This window comes from Zophobas morio, unplaced genomic scaffold (assembly GCF_036711695.1).
Source record: "Zophobas morio isolate AGI-343-1 ecotype UQ-CSIRO unplaced genomic scaffold, CSIRO_AGI_Zmor_V1 ptg000023l, whole genome shotgun sequence".
Taxonomy (NCBI): Eukaryota; Metazoa; Arthropoda; class Insecta; order Coleoptera; family Tenebrionidae; genus Zophobas; species Zophobas morio.
In genome coordinates this window covers 3554349-3581450 of record NW_026972128.1, presented here as the reverse complement: position 1 = coordinate 3581450, position 27102 = coordinate 3554349, and the positions used below count along the sequence as shown (strand labels likewise).

At 33.2% G+C, this 27102-nt stretch overlaps 3 protein-coding genes across 3 annotated transcripts; all 3 read left to right on the top strand.

Moving 5' to 3' along the window:
- The first annotated feature begins 9466 nt into the window (after positions 1-9466).
- On the top strand, positions 9467-10845 carry LOC135134202 (collagenase-like). The gene is made up of 6 exons (XM_064062828.1): positions 9467-9648; positions 9732-9885; positions 9937-10097; positions 10250-10333; positions 10385-10533; positions 10592-10845. The coding sequence occupies exons 1-6, from the start codon at positions 9564-9566 to the stop codon at positions 10751-10753; spliced, it is 795 nt and encodes a 264-aa protein (XP_063918898.1). The 5' UTR covers positions 9467-9563; the 3' UTR covers positions 10754-10845.
- Positions 10800-12071, top strand: LOC135134201 (collagenase-like). The gene is made up of 7 exons (XM_064062827.1): positions 10800-10875; positions 10937-11043; positions 11099-11249; positions 11306-11466; positions 11516-11599; positions 11651-11805; positions 11861-12071. Exons 2-7 carry the CDS (start codon positions 10959-10961, stop codon positions 12020-12022), a joined length of 798 nt encoding a protein of 265 aa, XP_063918897.1. The 5' UTR covers positions 10800-10875; positions 10937-10958; the 3' UTR covers positions 12023-12071.
- A 5819-nt stretch (positions 12072-17890) lies between these two features.
- Positions 17891-20251, top strand: LOC135133995 (brachyurin-like). Its single transcript, XM_064062561.1, has 6 exons — positions 17891-17987; positions 18060-18210; positions 18264-18421; positions 18475-18561; positions 18624-18769; positions 20090-20251. The coding sequence occupies exons 1-6, from the start codon at positions 17891-17893 to the stop codon at positions 20249-20251; spliced, it is 801 nt and encodes a 266-aa protein (XP_063918631.1).
- Positions 20252-27102: the final 6851 nt, after the last annotated feature.

The window sequence follows — 27102 nt, the reverse complement described above, 5'->3', positions numbered from 1 at the left end:
TTGAAAGGATTTTTGTAAAAACAAAAATAATATGTACAAGCTAGCTTTTCAAAAAAGTTTTAGTTCGTTAATAAGATCAAAGGTTAGTTGTTTAGTAGTTAATAGTTCCGTTGGTTCTCGTTGTTCGTTTTCATATTGTAAACACTTATTCTTTTATATTTCCTGTCATTGGGTTAAGTATCTAAAGCAAAGAAATTATTATTATTATTATTATTATCATTTTCTGAATGGGTTAAATAGGTCTTTCTGCTGAAGATACATTGGGATATTTCCATTAGTGTCGATTGTTTTTGTTGATGCCCACTATATTGGTCATACAAAAATAACAGTCGTCATGATGATTTTTTTGTTCTTGCCAAATCATAGGTACTCCAAACTTCATACGTTCCTTTCACCCATTGTCGCAAATGTTCAATGCACATTTTACATGCACTATGAGGCACCCACGGCTTATCTTGGTTCTGTATTTAGATACCGTAGTTAGGAAAATACAAGCGGATCACAGAGTCCGTAATCGATTTTCGCTGATTATTGAATATGTATTCACCACAAACGTAACAAAACATATCAGGGTTGTTAATACAACGTCTAAACTTACTAGCCATAATGAAATAAGTAGATACATTTTATCTGTGCTCTTGTAAGATTGACTGTTTCGAATAAAACCGGGAAAAAAATGAAAATGAAGATGGTAGGCACACTAGAGCTGATGGGTTGAAATGACAAATGTCAATATACTGTACTGTACCTATCTTATGGATGACAAATACAAAAAACGCTGCACCAAAATTTTTTTTGTTTTTTGTAGGCCTGTGTAATTTGTTTACTCACGGTTTACACTTTTTTGTTAATTATCGCAGCGGTTGCTTAGCGTGTATTTCTTTTCCTGTATCCATGTACAGTTAGACGAATTCTCAGTGTTAGTGCAGTTGGTATTTTGAGTTTTAGAAAAAAATTGGACGTGACAGAAAATCCGCTAGGTTATTTAGCGACCTGGCCGATGACCTTATGATTTGTGTTTATTATTAATGATAGTTTTCATGTTCCCACACAGAAAATGGAGGTCAGTAATAGTTTTGATATCCGAAAACTGATTATTACGTAAACGTGAAAGTAAAGAGTTAGAACAAAAGTTAACTTCAGCTTAACAAACTTTTGTTGTAGTTTTAGGTACATGTTTTAATAAGTGGACACAACTTTTTCCTTTTTAATTCTGAGTAGCGTTTCACAAAGTAGAATGCGGAAAAGCAAGTTTCCTGTTGCGGGCTTTTTGTTAAAAATTTATTAGAAATACATCTGATAAAATCAACTTCTGAGATTAATTCAAGTGTGTCGTGAAAACGGTAAAACACTGACCAAAATATAATATTTTTTCCTGCCAAAAATGATTACGTCATCTTGAAATAGCATTAAGTAAACTTAACACGAAATTTAATCACTTATTTTTAAAATGTGCAAGCACAGTCTTAAAATGTAAGGTCAAAGTAGTAAAATTAGAAAAGATTTTAGGGCATTAAAATCAAATTAAATTTCAGAAGGTTCATATGTAATGGATTTCTTGGAAATTTATAAATAAGATCTATTTATTCATGCTCTGGAAAAAGTTGATCACGTCATATTACAAAATTACTATTACCTACATAAAGTTTTGTGTATCAAAAAATTTACAATTTCAATTTACGACGACAATTTTCTACAAAAGAAAACTGTTTTTATGATCAAGAATAAAGTCGATATTTCGCTTTCAATTTTAAATCTGTTTACGTATTTGTTTTATTACGGAAATAATTTCCTAAAAACACTTGATTTAAAATATTTAAAGAAGTTGAAAAAATACGCATTTACGAGAAGTGAAATTGAACGATTATGCAACGAGTTAGTGTGGTTTGAAATAAGTTGTTTGCTTATGTTATAAAAAGATATACATAACTTCGAATAAAATGTTATTGTTTTGTAATAAAATATTATTAAATCACACTCTCATCTTTTAAACATAAATACTGTTACGTTGATCGGTGAATAAAATCGGCGTGGGTTAAACTTAACAATTTATTTCTTAGTAACTCAAATTTGCACGTCAAATTACACAACGATTATGTACAAAATAAGTCCGGCGCAACTTGGCTAGGTTCTCGACACTCTCTGGACCCGACTTATTAACTGAACGCCTCTATTTAACCTATACGTTCCTCTCGATGGATTGAGAACGCAGCTTCCAGGCTCTTCTCCGGCCGGGGTCATCGACAATGAGTCATAATCGCCATACATACTAGACCCCATAGGCGTCGTGTGGATTTATTTCGTAACAGTACTGTTAAACCCGAAAATTAAATTTTAGTTTTATCTAAAATAATATAAGCTGACGTAGTAGCCACTTTTAAATGTATGAACAATATTAATTATAAGATTTCTAACAAGGTGTATCAGAGTCAGCTTGACACTGTTTTTTTGTGAATAATGTTTATGTTATTGTATAAAGAATCTGGTTTTAGGTCTTATTTTTACATTATGGTCTGAAACAAAGACGTTAAAAAACTGGGATTTGATAATTGGCAAGAAATTTTATACGGGTTATATTATATAATCCACTTTGATTATTTTTCACTGACGATGTCACAAAAGTGAGATTATCCATATTTATTTTTAATGGAAGTCTTGTTAGTTTACAAGAGCAAAAAATGAAATTACAAAAAAATAAAATTTCTTGCTACGTACATGTATCTTTTACAATTTCGATTTTTATATAAACATATGCACGTAGAGAATTAACATATAGGTGCGATGATAAGTCAACAAGTGAACATGCATAATATTGTTGCACTTTTTACTTCCCGAGCGTAAGCAAAGGAAGTATTGTAATCGAGTCCGTCGGCCGACTCTCTACTTTTACGTTATTTCGATCTTTCATGACCCCTAGAAGACGAAGAAATAGGTCTCCCATTTCCGTCTGTCTGTCCGTCTGTCCGTCTGTCCGTCTGTCCGTCTGTCCGTCTGTCCGTCTGTCCGTCTGTCCGTCCGTCTGTCCGTCCGTCTGTCCGTCTGCCGTCCCGGATTTTTATTAGACAGATAATCTCCGAAAGTACTCGACCGATTGTTGTGAAATTTTGTACTTATATTAAGAATATCATGTAGATGGTAAAACGCTAACCAAAATTTGTCTAATCATCCCCACCACTAATGCGATGACGTCACTTCAAAATTGTACGTAGTAAATGGGTTTTCAATTGTATAAAATAACATAGTCCTACACATGTAGTTTACAACTCTGAATCGACTTTTCACCCGAAACGTCCAGATTTTTGGAAAAAAAATCAAAATTATAAAACAACATTTTGAAATTTAATTTTTAATCTGCTAACCAGAATGCTTTGAAATGTTGCAGATGTTTTAAGGCTATAAAGAGCATCATAAATCTTTAGTCAAAAAATATTTGCTTATCCCCTCCAAAAACTTGATGACGTCAGCTCAAAAGTTTGTGGAATAAATCATATCTAAAATGTACAAAATATGATGAGTCTGTACTTGTGATCTATCACTCCATTCAAATTTTTTGGATTTGCATATACAGGGTGACTCAAAAAAATTAATGAATGCGTAAATTTATTTTACTGATTTACTCAGAAACTACAAAACCGAATGCTTTGAAATCTTGCAGATGTTTTAAGGTTATAAAGAGCATAATAAATGTTTAGTCAAGATATATTTGCTTATCCCCTCCAAAAAATTGATGACGTCAGCTCGAAAGTTTGCCGAATAAATCATATCTAAAGTGTACAAATAATGATGAGTCTGTACTTGTCATTTATCACTCCATTCATATTTTTTGGATTTGCATATACAGAGTGATTCAAAAAAATTAATGAATGCGTAAATATATTTTATTGATTTAATCAGGAACTACAAAACGGAATGCTCTGACATCTTGCAGATGTTTTAAGGTTATAAAGAGCATAATAAATGTTTAGTCAAAATATATTTGCTTATCCCCTCCAAAAACTTGATGACGTCAGCTCGAAAATTTGCCGAATAAATCATATCTAAAATGTACAAAATATGATCAGTCTGTACTTGTGATCTATCACTCCATTCATATTTTTTGGATTTGCATATACAGGGTGATTCAAGAAAATAAATGAAAGCGTAAATTTATTTTACTGATTTACTCAGGAACTACAAAACCGAATGCTTCGAAATCTTGAAGATATTTTAAAATTATCATAAGCATGGTAAATTTTTGATCAAAATGTATTTGGTCGTCCCCCCTAAAAAATTTATGACGTCACCACAAAATTTTGCTGAATAAATCCTATCTAAAATGTACAAAATATGATGAGTCTGTACTTGTGATCTATCACTCCATTCAAATTTTTTGGATTTGCATATACAGGGTGACTCAAAAAAATTAATGAATGCGTAAATTTATTTTATTGATTTAATCAGGAACTACAAAACCGAATGCTTTGAAATCTTGCAGATGTTTTAAGGTTATAAAGAGCATAATAAATTTTTAGTCAAAATATATTTGGTTATCTTCTACCAAAAACTGATGACGTCAGCTCAAAAGTTTGCCGAATAAATCGTATCTAAAATGTACAAAATATGATGAGTTTGTACTTGTAATTTATCATTCCATTCATATTTTTGGATTTGCATATGCAGGGTGACTCAAAAAAATTAATGAAGGCGTGAATTTATTTTATCGATTTAATCAGGAATTACAAAACCGAATGCTTTGAAATCTTGGGAATATTTTAAAGTTATTATAAGCATGGTAAACTTTTGTTCAAAATGTATTTGTTCATCCCTCCTAAAAAAAATTGATGACGTCACCCTTAAATTTTGCTGAATAAATCCTGTCTAAAATGCAAAAAATATGATGAGTTTGTACTTGTGATTTATCATTCCATTCATATTTTTTAGATTTTCTTAAGAGGTGGTTCAAAAAAATTAATGAAGTCAATTTATTTTATTGATTAAATTAAAGGCAACACTTATTATTAGTATTACACCCCAACCAACCCAATTTGGTAGACACAAAATTTGTTAAAGGAAAAACTCGGTTGAAACATAAGGGTAGCACGCTTATTTACATCGACTTTAACATTACAGACCTGCATTTGTGTTATGCGCTCACTTGGTTCCGCGAATGTGAAATAGACATGTTTATAATCAACCAATTGTGAATTTCACCGTCAAGAATTAAAATAAAACCCAATGTTTTATATAATAAGCGGAAGTCGAAGCAATAAAACCGATGGTCGTTTTGTTTACAGTTTCTCTGTTTGACTCTCACGTATGCTGTTACGCTTGTCATCTTAAATTAAGAATGTTTATACATAAACGATTTTCAGTTGCCGTATACGTGAGTAAATTGTTTCGTTATTTTATTGATTATAAAAAATCAATATTCAAAACGACCCAATTCATTTTCCCGAAAATTTGGGAATACAATAATTTTATTCTTAGTATTACACTACATCTATCCCAACTGATATACGTGTCCTTGGAAAAATGTTGATGACGTCATCGCAATTTTTTTTAAATTCCCACTACAAAAATGTAATGAGAAAAAAACACAATAGCCATGCAGTCGTCAAGTTTCCGACAGCGAGGGAAGTACTGTCTAAACTCTTTAGACCAATTTTTATTTATTTAGAGAGGATTTATCAAGTAAAATTTTGAAGTGACATCATTATTGAAATCAAATTAAATTTTTGGACGGAATAAATAATTATTATTGAAATCAAATTAAATTTTTGGAAGGAAATTTTGTTTCCCGATTCCCCATGTGTACGATAGCCGTAATGAGTTTACAAGCCGAATTTGTATTTTCTAAATACATTTTCAAACTTATCTGGATCCAGATCTCTAAGCTAAAAAGGATGAAGTAATAAACCACAAGTATATAATATATATAACCATATTATTTTAGAAACTTCAAACATGATTTTCCCAGGAAAATTCAGAGATAAATAAACACATTTTGGTTAGCGTTTACGTATTTAAACAATGTTCTTAACGTACAAAATTCTATCAGTATCTAAGAGTTTCGAGGATCACGTATTTAAAAGAGTAGGTAGACGACAGACAGACATAGAAGACGGAATGTTTCATATTATACAAGACGTAAAACGTCAAATGGTCCCTGTTAGAACACGCTTTACTTTAAATATAATAACATGCAAGAAATGTAACATAGCAGTGTGATTATGTTTTGTTTTTAAATAAATAATATAATATCTTTTTATAGTCTGTACAATTATATGTTGCCCCTTGGGTTACGGAGACGATTTGAAAGACTATGTCACAAGATGTAAACCATTTTCATGCTGAATCCATTGAAAATTTTGTTCAGCTTCAACTGTTTAAGAATATAGTGTAGTGTATGTACAATGTACATATATGCAGTTTATAATCTGGAAACAAGGTGGGAGTTTCAACAATATTATTACTGATAATAGTGATAAAGTAACTATCCACATTTAAAATCATATAATTTTATGTACGACATCATCTGGACAACTGATTACATAGTAAATTTTAAAGTCATCTGCAGATATGTTAAAACAAATGATAAAAACATCATACATCGTCTACAGGTTACAGGTGATAATTTTTACTTTCCACGCTGATGATACTACAAGTTCAAAAATGCCTGAGAAAATTGTAGTTTGATTTTTCATACACCGCACCTATTAATTAAAAAGTTTGAAAAGCGCTTTGTAAGATCATTTTGGAAAAACTACGCTGCTTTTAAGTTAAACTTTAGGAAGAAGGCAATTTCAAATTGAATGGGAGAGCCCATAAATTTCACTTCAAAGGAAGTTCTTAAAAAAATTCACTGTGACCTTTATGCGATACCGCATCTCAAAAATCTCAGCTAACCGTTTGTCATACCTACATGAAAGCATTTTAAAGCTGTGGAATTGTTTTATGAGTCGATTCTGCACGTTTGCCAAACGTTTGCATTCCAAAGAACGTATATAGAGCTTCCTGGAACGTCTTTCCCATAGAAATGACAGCCGAGTGGCTTTTATAAACTGCGTACCCTTATAGGGCCGTGTTTAAATAAATTATCCAATGCTTACCATTCGTTCATTCTCGACAATTATTGTACAATGTTGATATTAATATGCACTACGACACCAACACACGTAATCAGTTTAAATTCTAATTTTTCAGAATTTATAGGTCGCGAACAAAAGGTTATTTCAACATTCAATTCAGTTGACACCTTAAAGGCAACTGTGTTACATTCACAAAGAAAATGAAGCGTTTTCAAGATTTTTTGTTTACTTTCTGATTCATTTATACACTAATTTACACTATATTAATTTTTAAATGTGTAAATACAAGTATCCTAAAAGTCTTAATTTTTCTAAAAGTAAAGTACTACTAGGAAAAAATTCCAAGAGTTTTCCGCTTATTACAATTAATTATTATTTAATTATTAACTTTCATGATGTGTTTCATTCCCTTTTAATATTTCAAAGTTTTATTTCTCATTTCCTTATCCAGTTACAACCTTCGACGAACAAGTCACGGACTTTTAAATACAAACACCAAAGGTTAAAAGGTAACAGAAATTTGAGGAACTCAATTAACAGCCTTGCTGGAATATAACAAAAGTACGGAATGCCCGTAAATACATTCTTTAAAGTAAAGTTCAAGAAACGAACAAGTCGGACATAATTGCTAAGGATCTTATATTTCTTGGAAAAACAAGACACGTTTAGAAGATTCACGGGTGTTTATTTCGCATTAACCTGAAATACCGGAAATAAAGTACAGTTTTGTTAGTTGCGGTTCTGTTTTATCGTCTGTATGGTACGTTTATGTGGGTGTTATCATCTGTGAATCAGCTCGTGATATGCTAGTTTTTTCCTGTTTTAATATATAGTAACTACAATTAAGTTGTCAGGAAAACGAGATTCAATGTAACATCATTGAACATAATCACACCAATTTTAGCATTACGGCAACGTTTAATGAGGTGTATAAATAATTTATGGTAGGTATTGGATGCACGCCGACTACTTTTTTATTGCAACGATACGACCTGTTGTGCAAATTACTATTACATACTCTATCTAAAACCGATTTCGTATCGGGGAAATGAAAATCCTTTTGAATGGAATTTCATATTCTGGCCATTTCCTTTTCAATCGATATAATATATGGCGAGGTAATCTGTGTTCATCTTATTGTGTTTCTTAAAAAATATATTTAAGTCATAATTTTTCATTTTGAAAAAATATTTTCCGTGAAGCCACTGAAACAGGTATTGTGAGTGAAACACATGTTATAATAATTTCGTTGAAGCTAGTGCAAGAAGAACATTTTTTATTACATAACCACATTTAGTTAATTCCATTACGGAATTAATTTTTAAGATCTTATTTTTGAAAAAGTGATGAAAAGAAATATCTTCGAAATACTCATTTTGCGACAAGTGTTCGCTTATTAAATATTATTCAGATTGAAAACAAGCCACTCTTTTAACGTTGAGTATTAAATTTAAATCATGAATGGCTCAATATGTATACATGTTTTAGAGAAAACTTTTAATATTTTGATTTGTACAATTACACCATCGTAGTTTTGTTCATGAAGTTTCAGCGAAATACATTGGAGATGAGCGCTCGAAAGTTGTTCTCTAAAGCCGACACCTGTGAGAGCAACTCTCGGAGAGTTGAATGATCTCTCCGCCTACTTGAGAGAGACTTTCACAATATGGACATGGACAAGTTTCGCAGTGCGTTAGTGCTCTCTTAGAGTAAACATTTTATTATGGCAAAGCTTGAATGAACAAAGGGTTAAACGTGGTCCTAAGCATTAATTAGCTTCATATTACTCATTTTATTAAACCTCCATGTTTCGATTTCCGTTTGTTATTTTTATAAAACAAATCTCTACCTAATAAATCATTACACTAATTTAAACCATGGAACAACTAAACTACTTTTACTTTTTATAAGGTAAATCATAAAAATGACTTTGTTAAACTTGAATTGAACATATTTACTTGCAGAAACGTTAAGAATGCAGATAAAAAAATAGTACTTTAAAAAACATACCGCGATTTCATATGGAGTGATAAATTTGTTATACATTAGGTAAAATCGCATACAATTATAAATTAATTATTTGTTAGTGGAGTAAAGGTGGCTCGTTTCCTTACAAATGCAGCTATTATGCAGTGGACCTAGTTCTGAGAGTATTGTCTAATAGTATGTTCTAGAGCTCGGAGAGCTAAAGTTGCTGAAATATTGTCTCAAATGGGCAAGCGCTTGAGAGTAACTGTCAAGAGGTCTTGCGTTTAAAAAAAAACCGAATAATTTCTACATTTTTTATCGTTACCAGGAAAAAGATCCATGACTCGAGATAGTGAATTTCCGACTAGAATTCGTCTACGTATCATTTGAAGTGCTATACAATCTCTGATAGCGAATTAGAATTAAGACGTATATATCGGTGTAGTGTTTTGAAGAAAAACGATGATTTAAAAACAGTTAGAACAATCCAAAATACATTTATGCTACGAGTATTTTAACAACAAAACAATGTTCAGTCTAAGATTTTGGCTCCCGTTTACTCTTTTGTTATGGGAAAATAGTATAGCTGCATTAGTTTCTAATAAAAATATAAGTGCGTAGTGTGTCATTTTTAAAATGATATGAGTTTAAGTAGGTAATAAGCTAATAAGTAATAACGAAACTTATTTACTTTAGAGCCGAAAATCGTTAATGGTGACCAAGCCTCCTTGGGACAGTTTCCTTGGCAGGTAGCTATTAATTTTTTTGGAGAAGTGGAAACATGGTGGTGTGGTGGTGTTATAATTAGCGAACAGTTTATTCTAACTGCTGCACATTGTGGAATGACTTGGTAGCTAATATTTTACATGAAAGTTACCTTATTGTCACCAATATTTTGCAGGGAAGTTCTCAGCAGCGACGTATATTCTGGTTTTATAGACTGGGAGAATCGTGGCGATTCTACGTTTGGTGTTAACTTTATTACATACAACGATTTTAATCCTCAGACCATGGCAAATGATATTGCACTTATAGAAATCATATTTCCTCTAGAATTTAACGGTAGGTATATATTACCCAACAAGTGTGTGATGGGGGCTATTACTTATGAAGATAACGAGTGTGGTAAATCCTCAGAAGGAATAATCGCCGCTATACGTTTTCTGTGGGTAATAATAAAGAATACACGCGATTTTAAATGAATGTAATTTCAGATAATGTGAAAGCAATAGATTTGGATTCAGAAGTACTCGGTTCTGACGTAAATGTTACAGTAAGTGGGTGGGGACAAACTACTGGTAATTTCTATCTTTGTGTTCCAACAGATGTGCTATAAGTCTTTATTTTAGATGATGCTGATTTAGCTCCATTTTTAAATTACATTATTCTATCCACCATTGACAATTCTGAGTGTGACCAAATTTATGGGAAAGGCACCATCCGAGACGAAATGTTTTGTGCTCTGCCTATAGGAAACGTAATTCAAGCTACCTGTTTCGTAAGATTTCGCACAAATGATAGTATAAGTAACAATAATTCTATTCTGACATGCTTAGGGTGATAGTGGTGGTCCGGCTGTAGTGTACCAAAATGGAAGTCCTACTCTTGTTGGTATATCTAGCTTTATAAGTGACAGAGGCTGCGAGAAAGGTGATCCTTCAGGATTTACAAGAATTGCGAACTTTAGGGAATGGATTAGATCAGTCACTGGAGTTTAGAAGACACTGAATTTACATTCTAATTTCAGGGATTGTTTCTGACAGCTTAAAAAAAATTTTTACTCTAAAATTAGTAAATACCTAAAATATTACTATCTTGAGCACTTTATTATTGTACATAGGTAGGTAATCTAATCTCACTAAACAAATCAAAGCGAAAAATAAAAACTGACACCATTTTAGTATAAAGTATCAATATAGAACGATGTCATCAGGAACTTTGTATATGCTACTTACCCTTATATTTTTTGAAACTACTGCAACCAAATCATTACCTTATAAATCCATACGTAAGTTAAACCTTGTTAGATCACTTACATTACTAGAATTTTTTTTTTAATCTAGAACCTCAAATTTTAAACGGTAACCAAGCATACTTGGGTCAGTTTCCTTGGCAAGTGGCTTTATCTTTCTATGGTTTGACTTCACAATGGGAGTGCAGTGGTGTACTTATTAAAGAAGATTGGGTCCTCACTGCGGGACATTGCGGAGCTTTGTACTTATAATCAGTGAAGAACGTTTACACAGTTGATTTTATTTCAATGTTTTAAGTGAGTTCGTCAGCGTTGATGCATTCGTAGGATCTGTCAATGATAGCAGGGGCGACTTACGGTCATTTGCGTACGATATGGGACACCCCAGTGGTTACTCATCCCATCCTCTGGTAGACGATATTGGACTCCTTCATTTGGAAGAACCTCTTGAAATTAACGGTACACTTGAAAGCACGAGACCACATTGACTGCTAATATTGGTTTATAGATAACGTAAAACCCATAGATCTGAGCTGGGAACCGTTAGGTCCTAATCTCAATATTACAGTGAGTGGGTGGGGGGCCACTAATGGTAAGCTTCATACAATATCTTGGGTGTTTCATTTTTTGACGTTTATTGTAGAATATGGTGGTGCCGGTCCATCTTCCTCTTTGTTTTACATTACTTTGTCTACTATTGATAATACTGAGTGTAAGAAAACATATGGAGAGGATACAATCCGTGATGAGATGGTTTGTGCTGTTTCGACAGGAAATGTTCTTCAAGCCACTTGCTTTGTAAGAATGTTAATTTTGTCGCACGTGCTTTTGTACGCATTGAAAATTTATCTAGGGAGATAATGGTGGTCCCGCTATAGTTTACACTGATGGTAAACCTGTGCTTGTTGGTATTGCCAGTTTTGTAAGCGACAGAGGGTGTGAAAGTGGCGATCCTTCAGGGTTTACGAGAATTGGAAATTTTGAAGAGTGGATCCGGGACACTACTGGTCTTTAGCTTGGAGCTAAATATATATTTATTAATAAATGCAATTTTAAAATAGCAATTCAGTCTTTACGTACGCGCTATACTTGATAAGATAAATGGTGTGCGCATCAACAAGTGACCCTTTTAAGAGTCCTTGTGCTACAAGGTTAACACCATGTTTTAAGGACCTCATCATTAATAAGGAAAATATTTTTCATTTAAAGGGAGACAGTGGTGACCCTTGAATAACAAACGTTGATTATAACTCAGTTCTCGCAGCCATTAATTATTATTTCTATTAGTGATGCAGGATGCGAAAGTGGAAATCCTTCAGGGTATACAAGACTAGATTATTACACAAATTGGATTAAGGAAAATAGGGGTATATAAAGCTTATAAATTTAAATTTAGTTTGACTCTATACATAATTTGAAAAAATACTGCTAGAGTTATACATTTCGTTATCCAGCTATCCAAATCTTTCTGTGTATTATTTATTGTCATCTAAGCATAAATGTACGTTCTGTACAGAATTCATATATAATTGCTCCAAATTGTCTAATAACAATAAAAAATTTATTTGTCGGGAAGCCATTTAATGTCCACACTGGATACAAAAAAAGGAATTAATGGGGAATTATAATAACAGTACTGCGACGAAATTCCGGATGATGATGGGACGGACGGTCCGGTGACGGTCCGGAATCTCGCCGATAACGTATGGGGTGGCGGCGTACTTGAGTGCCAAGCTTTGGGTCGACTAGTATCGCTGATGTCAGAAACACGTCTGGTCGACCAAGCTTATGCGGCTACCTTCACGCCGCCGGGGGTGGCGCCTTCGGTCAGGAGCGACGGTCGCTCGGGCGCCAGCTCCCTCTCCGGGGGAGGGAGCGCCGGGGTGCTCTAAAGCCGGAGACACGGAATTCAGGTGATGAGCCGCCGCGAAAACTAGAGAATAATAAATAAAACGGCGAGGATGTGTGATAACAAAAATAGGGTTTATTCCCTGCCACCAGCTACACGGTCTAAAATAATAAATCTTACGGCTAAGCAACTTAAGTATCTAACAAAACGGTTTTACAAACAAAAAGAATCAAACGTCCGGCACGGTCGTTCCTCCTGGGCGGCGACTTCCTTCAGGCCGGGCTCCTCCGGGCTCTGGGGGCGGCGACCTTGAACCTGGAAATCGCGCGAAGACGGTACGGCGACCCGGGAGGGGAGCGCGGTGATGGTAACGACGCGTGCACGACGGTGTCGACTTTCGACGGTGACAAAAAGAACGCGGTGACGGTGACACGGTTTCTCGCTTGGGGGCGGCGATTCCAAAACCGGTACTAAGACGGGCAGACGACCCAAAAAGGTACTTACGGTGGGTCGGAGGGTCAACTGCAGGCTTCTCAAACGAAACTTCTCAAAAACACCCAAAATCACTCAAACAGCCCCAGCACTTCCGCACTCCTTGAAGTTGCAGGCAAGAGTCCTCTTTCTTCCGCCGCGGCGGCGCGGAGATCGCCAATTTACCCCCGGCTTTCGCGAAAATTCGCTTCGTTACAGTACTGAAAAGATAGTTAAGACAAATCTAATACGCCTCCCTACATTTATAATATAATATTGGTTGGCTGGCTTTGATGATTCTGGTTAATACGATATTTAGAAGATATACATTGTGTTGGACTTTGTAATATATGGTTTTGAATCTATTCGTGAAATTACGTCATTTCATTGCTGACAAGCGTATTTTATCAATGTGATTAACTAACGTAATTGAGCATTCACAGTAACAGATACGTCATTATTAGTTTCTAGGCATCTCTGTGCTGAACAGCCATTAAAAGTATAAAAAAGTTTATAATATTCTTCGTTGTAGAAAATGTCACAATCTTATATTTAGTTGTCTGTCTGTCATGAAACTCTTGTATTTCCAAACATTCCTTGTAATTTGAAATTTTAATATTATTGGGATATATGAGACATTAACATGATTAATAAGTAAAACAAACAGAAGTAGTCTCAAGCGTTGGACATTCCACTGTCCAAAAAGTAAGCAGTGAACGTAAAATGGATATTAAAGTTTGCAAGTGACTAAATCTCTTTTCCACAAAACACTTAAATATAAGTTAAAATAAAGATATGTATGTAACGTTAAAGTGTAAGTACAGTAAAGTGCTACACGTACGTTCCAAACGATTTTACCCTTACCAAAATTTTGTGAAGAGGCGAACAATATTTTTGCAAAGACACATACATATATCACTTTGGATAGGTGCAGTGTAATACTACTGACAATGATATTGAATTAATAAATTTTCGGGAAAATGCAATAATAAATCACAAGTATAGATTCACCATATTTTATACATTTTGGTAGGATTTATTCAGCAAAATTTTAAGATGTCGTCATCAATTTATTAAGGGGGATAAACAGATATCTTTTGATTAAAAAATTACCATGCGATAAGTTTAAAACGTTTGCTAGATTTCAAAGCATTCGGTCGTGCAGTTTCTGATTTAATCAACAAAATAAATTAAATCTTTCATTAATTTTTTGAGTGACATGTATAAGTAATTCTGAAATCTGTGAGTGTGTTGATAAACCACAAGTATAAAGTCATAACATTTTGCATATTTCAGGGAGGATTTAATCGGCAAAATTTTGAGATGACGTCATCAATTTTTTGGGAAGGGTAAACCACTAAATTCTGCTTAACGATTTACCATGATTACGATAACTTTAAACTATTTACAAGATTTCAGAGCAGTTGGTTTTGCAGTTTCAAAGTTAAAATGCAAAATATTGTTATACAATTTTGAATTTTTTTCCAAAAGCTGAATATCTAGGGTGAAAATTCGACACGGATTCACACATCACAAGTGCAGGAGTATCTTATTTTGTAAAATTAAAAAACTTACTATTCTAAATTTTGGACATGACGTCATACCATTTATTATATCCCATTTAGTCCAAAATGTGACAACCATCAGTTCGGTAGTTTTGGAGATTACGTGTAATAAAAATGGATACCGACGTCAGATGGAAACGGGAGACCACTCTTTTCATACTCTAGAGGTTGAGAACATATTAAAGTGGCAATTAGCTTACGCTCAGGAAGTAAAAACATTGTACATCTTCATGTTTTGTTTGAGAACTATTAAAATGTCATATTAAAGTCATACTAAAACTACACAAAAAAGGGACTTTTCACCAACAAATTTTATAGTTCAGCTTAGATATTAGACCACAGATTTTTTTCAAAAACGTACAAATTCGTGATGTTATGAAATAATAAAAATCAAAACTGATAAAAACAACTATTTTTTATCAGTTTTGATACGATTCTATTGTTGCAACTGCAACAATAGAATCGTACATCTGGCTTGTTTTACGCTTGTAAAAAAAAGCACATTATATTTGTTTTAAATAAAAAATGCTGTGACAAGCTCATAAATAAAAGTGCGATGATATAGAAAATTTAGTAATATTTCAAGAAGCTGCCACATATATTGTACGTGTGTTTTTGCTCCTTTTGTACCGCTTTAAAAAAGTTTATTCCAAAAATTGTGTGTGCACGTAAATATTTTTTTTTATTTTGTAATGTGAAATTTATCGTGTCACTTCTGCTAAATTTTATCTGAATTTCTAAAGGACGTTTAATTTTCACGAAAAATTTTAGAGTGCAGCACTAATTTTAAAAATAAGGCAAGCGTCGTTAAAGTCACAATATGGAGCTGCTATTGGTTGTGATTTGCAGTTCCCTGCAAATTTCTAAATACCTTTCAAGGTTGAGTGGCAAGATGTATCATATAACAATTTTCATTCTTAATGAAGTGCGCTTTGTACTGGGTCTTAAGATTTTTTACATTTATTTTCTATGACTGGTGGTACCAATATCATCGCAACTTAGGTTTGATCTTTTAAATAGAACTGGGTTTAAAATTTAAAAAAGGAGACAGCTATATCTTCTTCCTTATTTTACTTAAAAAATTAATCATGATGAAATTCGAACATCAACAATTATTAGGTTATATTTTTTTCCAATGGAACGGAAATGAAAACAATATTCACAATATAGTCGTATTACATGAGTGGTTCAAAATTTGGGCGCATTGTTTTACAACTTGGACAAGTACTAGGTATAGATAAGAGCATTAATTTAAGTACCATCGATATAAATTTCTGTCTATCTCATAGACTAAAAATAAATAAGTATGTACATACAAATAAAGTATAAAGGTAGATTATTTATTTAAAAAAAAGCAGCGACCAATTTATTAACAAGTTTGGAAATAGCGTATTTTTAAAATGTTGCAGTACATTTTTTATGTGTGTTTTTACACTTTACTGAGTGACGCTTCACCCACTGAAAATGGCTTATCTCAAAATGTAGTCATGCGTGAGACGAGTAAGTTAAAGGTACATAGAATTAACTTCAGATTTTGCACTTTTAGTAAATTTTGAATTAATTTACGAAATTTTATTGCTTTGTTTTTTCGATGAAATTTTTTCAGCAAATTTGTGTTATCACAGTTACAATTTGAAAAACTGAGATTATATTATACATTTTAACAGAAATCAGTACAAAGAATAATTGTTAATGTTATTTGTATATAATTTAATAAAATTGAAGACGTTTTAGGCGGCAGAATTGTTACCGGAGAAAATGCAACTTTAGGACAGTTTCCTTGGCAAGTAGCCGTATGTGTAACCACCATTGGCTATGCAAGGTGTTGTGGGAGCAGTATTATCAACGAGAATTGGGTACTAACAGCAGCGCATTGTGTAGATGAGTAATAAACCAAACTGGGAGAAATAATAGATTTGTTAAATGTATAATACTTTTAAGGGGAATAATTGCTACGATGTATGTAGGTACTGTAGACTTTGATCTAGTTTCTGAAATAGTGTACGCGGATGTATTTATTGTCCATGAAAATTACGACGAAACTTCTTTGGCAAACGGCATTGGTCTTGCAAGGCTTAGAATCGGATTGGCATTTAAAAATATGCTCTTTTACCCGGATTACATAAACTAATAATTACTTTAAGATATTATAGCACCAATTGCTTTGGCTTCTAGTCCTTTTGATGCTGGAGTGGATATAACAGTGAGTGGTTTCGGCCAAACTTCTGACTGTAAAGGAACAGGATTCACACATTTTTCTTCCTATTGAATGATTTTAGACAGTGACTATAGTACTGTGTTACAGTTTGTTACTGTAACTACCATTGAAAATACTGAGTGCAGGCAAATTTATGGAGATGTTATACTTGAAGAAATGGTGTGTGCTTCAGCTGGAAGTGCTCCAGTTAAGAGTCCTTGCTCTGTAAGTTTAAACAAATTACTCCAATAATAGTTAAGAGAAATTTTGAATCTTAAAGGGCGACAGTGGTTGGCCTGCGGTAACAAATCTCAATTCTAATGCAGTTCTTGTGGCTGTTAACATTTTTGTTAGTCGTGCAGGATGTGAAGGCGGAGATCCATCTGGATATACAAGAATTGATTATTACAGAGAATGGATTAAAGAAAAGAGTGGTGCATAACATCAGCCAGCTAATTACCAAAATTGTATTTATATTACAGTGCCACTTTAGTATAAATCATAATGTTTACAATTACTGCTCTGAAAAAACATCAATAAAGTTTTTTTTATTTGAAATGTTTGCCTATTATTAACGCACAGTAGACGTTTGAATACCAGGTCTTTAGTTTGTTTTTTATATTAATAAGTGTTTTGTTTATTTTGTGTTTTTGTCAAAAATATTATCAGTCACTGAACTTATCTTATGCTTCCACTTAAAAAAAGAAAAATGCTATCTCTAAGTTGTAGCGTAACAAATTGAAAGATTATTGACATTTGTTAACTGAAATAGTATAAATAGGTGTATAAAAAATAACCAAAATGATTCCTGTAGTTATTTCCTTATGTTTCTGTATTTTATTAAGCCATGTTTTTCCTCTAGAAGAAGAAGTCAAACCAGGAATTTTACAAGTAACATGTAAGTGAGATGTTGTTTTCACAGACAATTAAAGTTTTTTCACCAACTACTAATTGTGTTTATAAACTTCAGATGGTAGAATTATTAATGGAGAAAATGCGACTTTGGGACAATTTCCGTGGCAGGTTGGTGTGGACCTCGGTTTTAACGATACGATTTGGTTTTGTGGTGGTAGTATAATTAGTGAATACTGGATCCTCACCGCTGCACATTGTCTAGATAGGTAACTGTTCAAGCAAAAAATTGCTTCCATTCTGAAAATTTAACACTTTGAAGAGCAGAGTTGGCCTATGTTTATGTAGGAACCGTAGATTTGGTAATGGTTCCTGAAGTAATATTATCGAGTGAATTTATTCTTCATGAAGAATACAACGCTAATACTCTTGCAAACGATATTGGCCTCATAAAGCTCAGAGTAAATTTGAGTTTTAATAGTAGGGAATAAATTTTTGGTTGACAGAACTATTTAATACATTGATTATTTTAGCTATTATTGCGCCGATTGCTCTTGCTTCTGAACCACTAGAAGGTGGGGAAGAGGTTGTAGTTAGTGGATTTGGTGTAACTGCTGATGGTAAACTTGGCACTGCATGAGAAGAAATATATACCTATTTTTTAATGTTGTGTTTTTTATAGGCGAAGATGGTGTAAATCCGTTTTTAAATTATATCACGGTTACCACTATTACTAACAGCGAGTGTATGGAAATTTATGGAAATGCGATTCTTGACAACATGGTGTGTACTTCGGCAGGTGCTGATCCTGTTAAAGGTGCTTGCATTGTAAGTAGAGATAATATTTTTGTTCATTGCTTCAAAAAAATCAATGTACAGTACACAAATATTTGTATGAAACTTTACTGTTTCGTATCATATTTAACTTTTCCGGTCGTTTAATATTTCTGTTTCTATATCTGAAAATATTTTTGGAATAATCAGAAAGTTGATATCAGGAAATAAGTGATTTTATAAAAATGCGAGACCACATGATATTAACATCTATGGGGGATCCGCCAAGGTAGGCGAAGGGAGAGTACGGTTACGGTCTGGGGCGAAGAAACGGAAGAGGTGAAAGACTAATTGAATTCTGTCAGGAAAAGGCAGTGGTAATTACAAACACGTGGTTCAGATTTCCATCACGCAGACAATATACCTAGAAATTACTACAAGATACCAATTATAATGTGAAAATAATGTTAATTTCCTGAAATAGTTGAAGGTGCTTACGGATTAAGAGCAACATCCTAAGTATTTAATGTTTATTTTTTTCTGCACTTAATGGCTTAAACCATAAAGATATAGTAAACTTGATGGTCCTCATCCTTGTTTAGTCTCAAATGCTAGTTCTATTCAGACTTGAGAGCACTCCACTACTCCAGCTATGATCACTCCCCTCCTGCTTATCAAAGATCCAATTTATTTAATCTGTATAATTCATTTTCTTTGATTGACGAGATATTATTGATGCTAAAGAAGAAATAATTGGATAGACTACACAGAAAACTGGTTGAATCTTAAAAGAACTGGTTCACAGTCTCATTTGGATGATTTTAGAAGTAGAAAGAAGTGGATACAACCAGAGATTCGAAAATAGTATCTGCAGTTAACAGAACAAAAAAATCTTGTAAAGGGAACACTAATTAAGGAAGTAACTAATACAATACAAACAATACACAAAAGATTGAAACGAGTTGGAAAGCGACCAAGAAGCAATTACGATTACACAATACTTGAAATAAAAAACTCAGAACAAGAAAAAAGAATGAACGACAAAGGAAATTTGGTAAAGAAATGAGATTTATCAAAGAAATACTAATTAAAAACTGAATCAGAGAAAAGTGTACAGAATTAGCAACATGACATCATCAATTTGCACAAAAAGCTGAAAAAATTTACAATTAGTTCATGCGTAGGTATACTACTTCCTTGAGGCTTTCAATAAAAACACTCTTGTTTTGATTGATACTTTCACACCATAAACTATTCAAAATATTAAATGCAGTAGGCAGCAATAAAGTTCATGTAAATATCGGTTCACTGTTGCGGTTTGAATAATCTTGTGTACGTGCAAAGGGATAAAAATAGTGTATGCAATTTTTGTAGGGCGACACTGAAGGCCCTGCAGTTTTGAATGCTGATACTGATCCTCTACATGTTGGTATTGCTAGCTTCGTTGGTCAGACGGGGTGTAAAAATGGAAATCCTTCTGGATTTACAAGAACAGCTTATTACAGAGAATGGATTAAAGAAAACACTGGTGTTTAATGTGATTACTTATTTTTGTTAATAAATAATCATGTTACAACTAACCAGTAAAAAAGAAATTTTAAATGATCTTGATTGATCTTTTAACACTGTCACATGTGTGTTTTTTCAGAAACAGACTCAGAAATCGTTGGTTAAATTTTTAACTAAATTTGTGCAATTTTGTAAAAGCAATACAATTACACAAAATGCAAAAGTTACGTGAATGTACCCAGTTCACAACTTTCATATTCTCGATACTCAACTAGAAAATTTTGAATTTGTTTTCTTAATAATGATGAAAAAGTATGGTAATAGAAAAATTTATTGCAATGAATGGACAAGAACATGGAAAATTATAAAATTTTACTTGGCGAAATTCCATTTTTTTGTGATAACCTCTATGGAATAAAAACAATATAGAAAGGACTAGTCACAGTCTAAAAGAAAAAAAAGCTTTCACATTATTAAAAAAAAAGACAGTTAGGGTTTCGAGAAAGTATAACATTCTTTAAAAAAAGACAGTTAGACCCCCGAGAAGGTTTCACCTTCTTTGAAAAAAAGACAGTTGGGACTCCTGAGAAGGTTACACATTCTATAAAAAAGACAGGAGGTCTCGAGGTTTCACATTTAAAAAAAATTGGTCTAAAGAGTTTAGACAGTACTTCCCTCGCTGTCGGAAACTTGACGACTGCATGCCTATTGTGTTTTTTTTCTCATTACATTTTTGTAGTGGGAATTTAAAAAAAAAATCGAGATGACGTCATCAACATTTTTGCAAGGACACGTATATCAGTTGGGATAGATGTAGTGTAATACTAAGAATAAAATTATTATATTCTCAAATTTTCGGGAAAATGAATTGGGTCGTTTTGAATATTGATTTGTAATAATCAATAAAATAACGAAACAATTTACTCACGTATACGTATCAGAGGCAACTGAAAATCGTGTATGTATAAACATTCTTAATTTAAGATGACAGGCGTAACAGCATACGTGAGAGTCAAACAGAGAAACTGTAAACAAAACGACCATCGGTTTTATTGCTTCGACTTCCGCTTATTATATAAAACATTGGGTTTTATTTTAATTCTTGACGGTGAAATTCACAATTGGTTGATTATAAACATGTCTATTTCACATTCACGGAACCAAGTGAGCGCATAAAACAAATGCAGGTCTGTAATGTTAAAGTCGATGTAAATAAGCGTGCTACCCTTATGTTTCAACCGAGTTTTTCCTTTAACAAATTTTGTGTATACCAAATTGGGTTGGTTGGGGTGTAATGCTAATAATAAGTGTTGCCTTTAATTTAATCAATAAAATAAACTGACTTCATTAATTTTTTTGAACCACCTCTTAAGAAAATCTAAAAAATATGAATGGAATGATAAATCACAAGTACAAACTCCACATATTTTTTGCATTTTAGATAGGATTTATTCAGCAAAATTTAAGGGTGACGTCATCAATTTTTTTAGGAGGGATGAACAAATACATTTTGAACAAAAGTTTACCATGCTTATAATAACTTTAAAATATTCCCAAGATTTCAAAGCATTCGGTTTTGTAATTCCTGATTAAATCGATAAAATAAATTCACGCCTTCATTAATTTTTTTGAGTCACCCTGCATATGCAAATCCAAAAATATGAATGGAATGATAAATCACAAGTACAGACTCATCATATTTTGTACATTTTAGATACGATTTATTCGGCAAACTTTTGAGCTGACGTCATCAGTTTTTTGTAGAAGATAACCAAATATATTTTGACTAAAAATTTATTATGCTCTTTATAACCTTAAAACATCTTCAAGATTTCAAAGCATTCGGTTTTGTAGTTCCTGATTAAATCAATAAAATAAATTTACGCATTCATTAATTTTTTTGAGTCACCCTGTATATGCAAATCGAAAAAATTTGAATGGAATGATAAATCACAAGAAGAGACTCACCATATTTTGTACATTTTAGATAGGATTTATTCAGCAAAATTTTGTGGTGACGTCATAAATTTTTTAGGGGGGACGACCAAATACGTTTTGATCAAAAATTTACCATGCTTATGATAATTTTAAAATATCTTCAAGATTTCGAAGCATTCGGTTTTGTAGTTCCTGAGTAAATCAGTAAAATAAATTTACGCTTTCATTTATTTTCTTGAATCACCCTGTATATGCAAATCCAAAAAATATGAATGGAGTGATAGATCACAAGTACAGACTGATCATATTTTGTACATTTTAGATATGATTTATTCGGCAAATTTTCGAGCTGACGTCATCAAGTTTTTGGAGGGGATAAGCAAATATATTTTGACTAAACATTTATTATGCCCTTTATAACCTTAAAACATCTGCAAGATGTCAGAGCATTCCATTTTGTAGTTCCTGATTAAATCAATAAAATATATTTACGCATTCATTAATTTTTTTGAGTCACTCTGTATATGCAAATTCAAAAAATATGAATGGAGTGATAAATGACAAGTACAGGCTCATCATATTTTGTACATTTTAGATATGATTTATTCGGCAAACTTTCGAGCTGACGTCATCAAGTTTTTGGAGGGGATAAGCAAATATATTTTGACTAAACATTTATTATGCTCTTTATGACCTTAAAACATCTGCAAGATTTCAGAGCATTCGGTTTTGTAGTTCCTGATTAAATCAATAAAATATATTTACGCATTCATTAATTTTTTTGAGTCACCCTGTATATGCAAATCCAAAAAATATGAATGGAGTGATAGATCACAAGTACAGACTCATCATATTTTGTACATTTTAGATATGATTTATTCCACAAACTTTTGAGCTGACGTCATCAAGTTTTTGGAGGGGATAAGCAAATATTTTTTGACTAAAGATTTATGATGCTCTTTATAGCCTTAAAACATCTGCAACATTTCAAAGCATTCTGGTTAGCAGATTAAAAATTAAATTTCAAAATGTTGTTTTATAATTTTGATTTTTTTTCCAAAAATCTGGACGTTTCGGGTGAAAAGTCGATTCAGAGTTGTAAACTACATGTGTAGGACTATGTTATTTTATACAATTGAAAACCCATTTACTACGTACAATTTTGAAGTGACGTCATCGCATTAGTGGTGGGGATGATTAGACAAATTTTGGTTAGCGTTTTACCATCTACATGATATTCTTAATATAAGTACAAAATTTCACAACAATCGGTCGAGTACTTTCGGAGATTATCTGTCTAATAAAAATCCGGGACGGCAGACGGACAGACGGACGGACAGACGGACAGACGGACAGACAGACGGAAATGGGAGACCTATTTCTTCGTCTTCTAGGGGTCATGAAAGATCGAGAAAACGTAAACGTAGAGAGTCGGCCGACGGACTCGATTACAATGCTTCCTTTGCTTACGCTCGGGAAGTAAAAAAAGAAAGATAGTTGGGACCTCCGAGGGGATTTCACATTCTTAAAAAAAAAACGGGTCGGGTAATTGGTTGTAAGAGTGTTTTAGACAGCGCAAGAATGTTTAAACGCGAGAACGCAGTCCGAGCGTTTAATTTTCTTAAGTGGACAAAGATAAAACGTGGCTAAAACACGAATGCAATACAACATTTTATCCATTATCACAAGCACAAATTGAAATTCATCTAATTTAATAAAAGAATATCCCGACACATCACACCTTCTAGAATTTGGTGAAACTGAGAAAGCTATGGCGCGCCGCATTCGTTAGATTAGTTACCTATTGTTTATTGTTTTTTCGTTTTGCTCGAAAAACTGGCGAAAATGGAAGAAATTGAATTATTCCTTCAGAAATCTTTGAAGAGGCCCAAGAAGCAATTCTACGTTTATTACCAGGCAAGTCTAAAAAATATTACGAAAAAGAATTTGCTGAATTTAATAACATGTAGAGAGAAAAACGCCAAGTAAGGACAATCAATGAGGAAGTCATGCTGTTATATTTTTTGAATCTCAAGAAAAATTGCGCGGCTTTTTTTCGACCAAAAAGACAAATTCACATTTTGTATAAATTTGTCAAAAACTGTGCCAGTCCAAAAATATCGAGAAAAAGATGGGCATCAATGACACCGAAGTCAAAATATCAAAGGCATGTGTTACTTTAAATATAAATGTTAATGTAAATAAGTAATTATTCAATAAATTTGATTGAGTTGTGTAAGAGTGGAATAAACTAACTTTATCCCACTAGAGGATAAAGTGTTAGTTAAAACGGTTTAGAAGTGTGTATTAAAATCCTATTATAAGTTGATTGTGTATAAAATATATAAATAGTATCGTTACGAAATAAACCCATACGCCGCCTCGGTAGGAGGCCTATGGGTTTTCTAGTATGTGCGATGATGATGAAGAAGAGCCTGGAAGCGGAAGTCGCGATGAGTGCCGCAGACAAGTCTAGAAGCGGTGACGGAGGCGTTTCGAGAAGAACCGCGTGGTTCTTTAAATGAGAACCACCGTCGGGAGCAGTCAGTGAAGTCCGGACAATGGGAGAAGTAGAGTCTAGTCAAATCCATTCCAATCAGGTCGGAATTATTCAGTTAATGAGTAATCGCTGTGTAATCAGTCGTATAAATTCGAGTTATTAAGAAATAAATTGTTGAGTTTTACCCACGTCGATTTTTTAACTACGATCAACGTTACTATATTAAAATTGTAATTTTAGTAAACATTGTATTTTCCATTACCTATGTATGGAAAAACGGTTAAGTTATTTTAAACTGTTTGAAGTTTGGATTGGGGAGTTAATAAGACTTACGGCAACATTGTCACGTTAAGAAACAGGACATGGTGACCATGTATTTCGTTTGTTTTTTTTTAAACGTAAGATATGTCTGAAAATGCAATTCCAGGTTATAAAAAGACGATAAGTCGTATTGTAGTATATTATTAACCAAGATTGTGAAGACAATCATTCCAGAACAAGCGCAAATTAGAACCTGAGAACGAGTGATTAATATACTATTTTTTCCACTAGTAGCCCATTTGAGGTTTGCGGATTTTTAAAATATTTTTTTTGAACTGCATCAATAAAAACGTGTACCCACGTCATTTTAGTAAGCTTTGGAAATTTGTTATGTTTTGGTAGTCCAAAATTTTTGTTTTAATTTCCTCCATATTTCCCTTTTTTTAATAATTTTTTTGTGACAATCCAACTTGAAAATTCTTAACCAATAAAATGGCAGGCAACAACACTGTTTTTCAGTGAAAAAATTTATGTTAAATTAATTTGTCAAATTTGTCAAATGAACTTTAATAAAAAATGATAATGAAACATACGCTTATCCAAAAGTATAAGGTTATATGACCATCATAAAAGTAGTTGACCGCAAATAAATACCTCCTTTGTGTGGTTCGCACTAAGCTTACCGGTTGCCAATAAATCGTCTTCTAAACATTTCTTGCTCACATTTAACAGGGCCAGCTTTCAAAGCGAGTGGTTATTTCGGAACCCTCAGCGGCTGCAGGTAGTTAAGAAATAGTGGAGTGGTGGATTTTCATATTTAGTGAAAGCCGCCCTTGAACGAAACCACAACAGCCGTTATTTACGACCCTAAAACCTTTTCTATTGTAAACAACTTAACTTGGATGCAATGGGATGATTTTATGATGGCCATATAACCTTATAGCTCTTGGTCCACTATGCAAAATTACATTTTAAACTGAAATTACTGATTACTGATTAGAATAATAACAATTAAAGGTCCAATTGTTGTAAATCTTATTTTCGTTTTGATCTTCTTTTTTCTCAATGATTTTATTGCCACTTTCGACAGCTGTAATATCTTGTCTAAATGTTGTTCCAATTTTATTGTGGTGAGAACTGTCTAGCTGTAAATAAGGACGGATAGAGCCTGCCGAAGAGTGTCCTGTAATTTTAATTAATTGCTGTTCGCCAATTCCAGCTTTTGCAAGTTGACTAACAGCTGTTGAGCGTGCAGAGTGATTTGTGATTTTTTGGCGTTTTGTATCCAATCCCACTTTTTCAGCACTAGTTTTAAGCTATTTAGTGAATTCGGTTACACCAACTGTTGAATTTTTGTACCAAGACGATGTCTTCCATGAAGGATTTTCTGTCAAAAATAAACGATCCGTTTTAATGGTCTTGCCTCTCCTTGCCAACATCTTCTCTAAAAGTCTAAAACAGATACTTCTAGAAAAATAAAATAAAAATGCTCTTATTGTACCTGACAGGGCATAAATCTGGATTTTATCTATTTGGTATTAACCATTTACTTTCACATGTCAGACTTGCACCCCCTTGGAAAAAAATTGATTGTATTCATAACGTCCAGTTAGATTACCAGAACTATCAACGTCGGGTTTAAAATAGTGAAGAAGACAATGCGCTCCTTCACCCCCGCGCCATGCTAATTCCTTTGCAGCAGTTACATAACTTTTTTTCTGTAACTCCGAGACAGTATCTTCGTCCCAATGATGAATCATTTTCCTGTAATTTACTTCGTCAATAGCACATGAACTTATTTTCCTTTTTCCGGGATAGTCTACAGCTTTTTTTTTTCTGGAGTCTCTGGCTTTACGTGCACTCTCAAAGTTGATATCCATGAGAGGATTCATCGTTATATTAAACTTTTTGAAATACAATTCCAAATTGTTTTAGGAGTAGCTTCTTTGTACTCAGGGATGGGATTTTGTTTCTACCGATAAGATACGAAACGATAACGAAGCGATAAATGACAAGGACGAAAATATAAATTTCAGATGTGAAAGAAAAAGACGACCACATTTTATCGGTACCGATATTTTATCGTTATAGAAATAAAATCCCACCCCTCAGATCCATTTTTTCTGTTGGCGTTAAAGGCATAATCTTCCAAAATACTGGCCACCTCGTTCATTCCGAC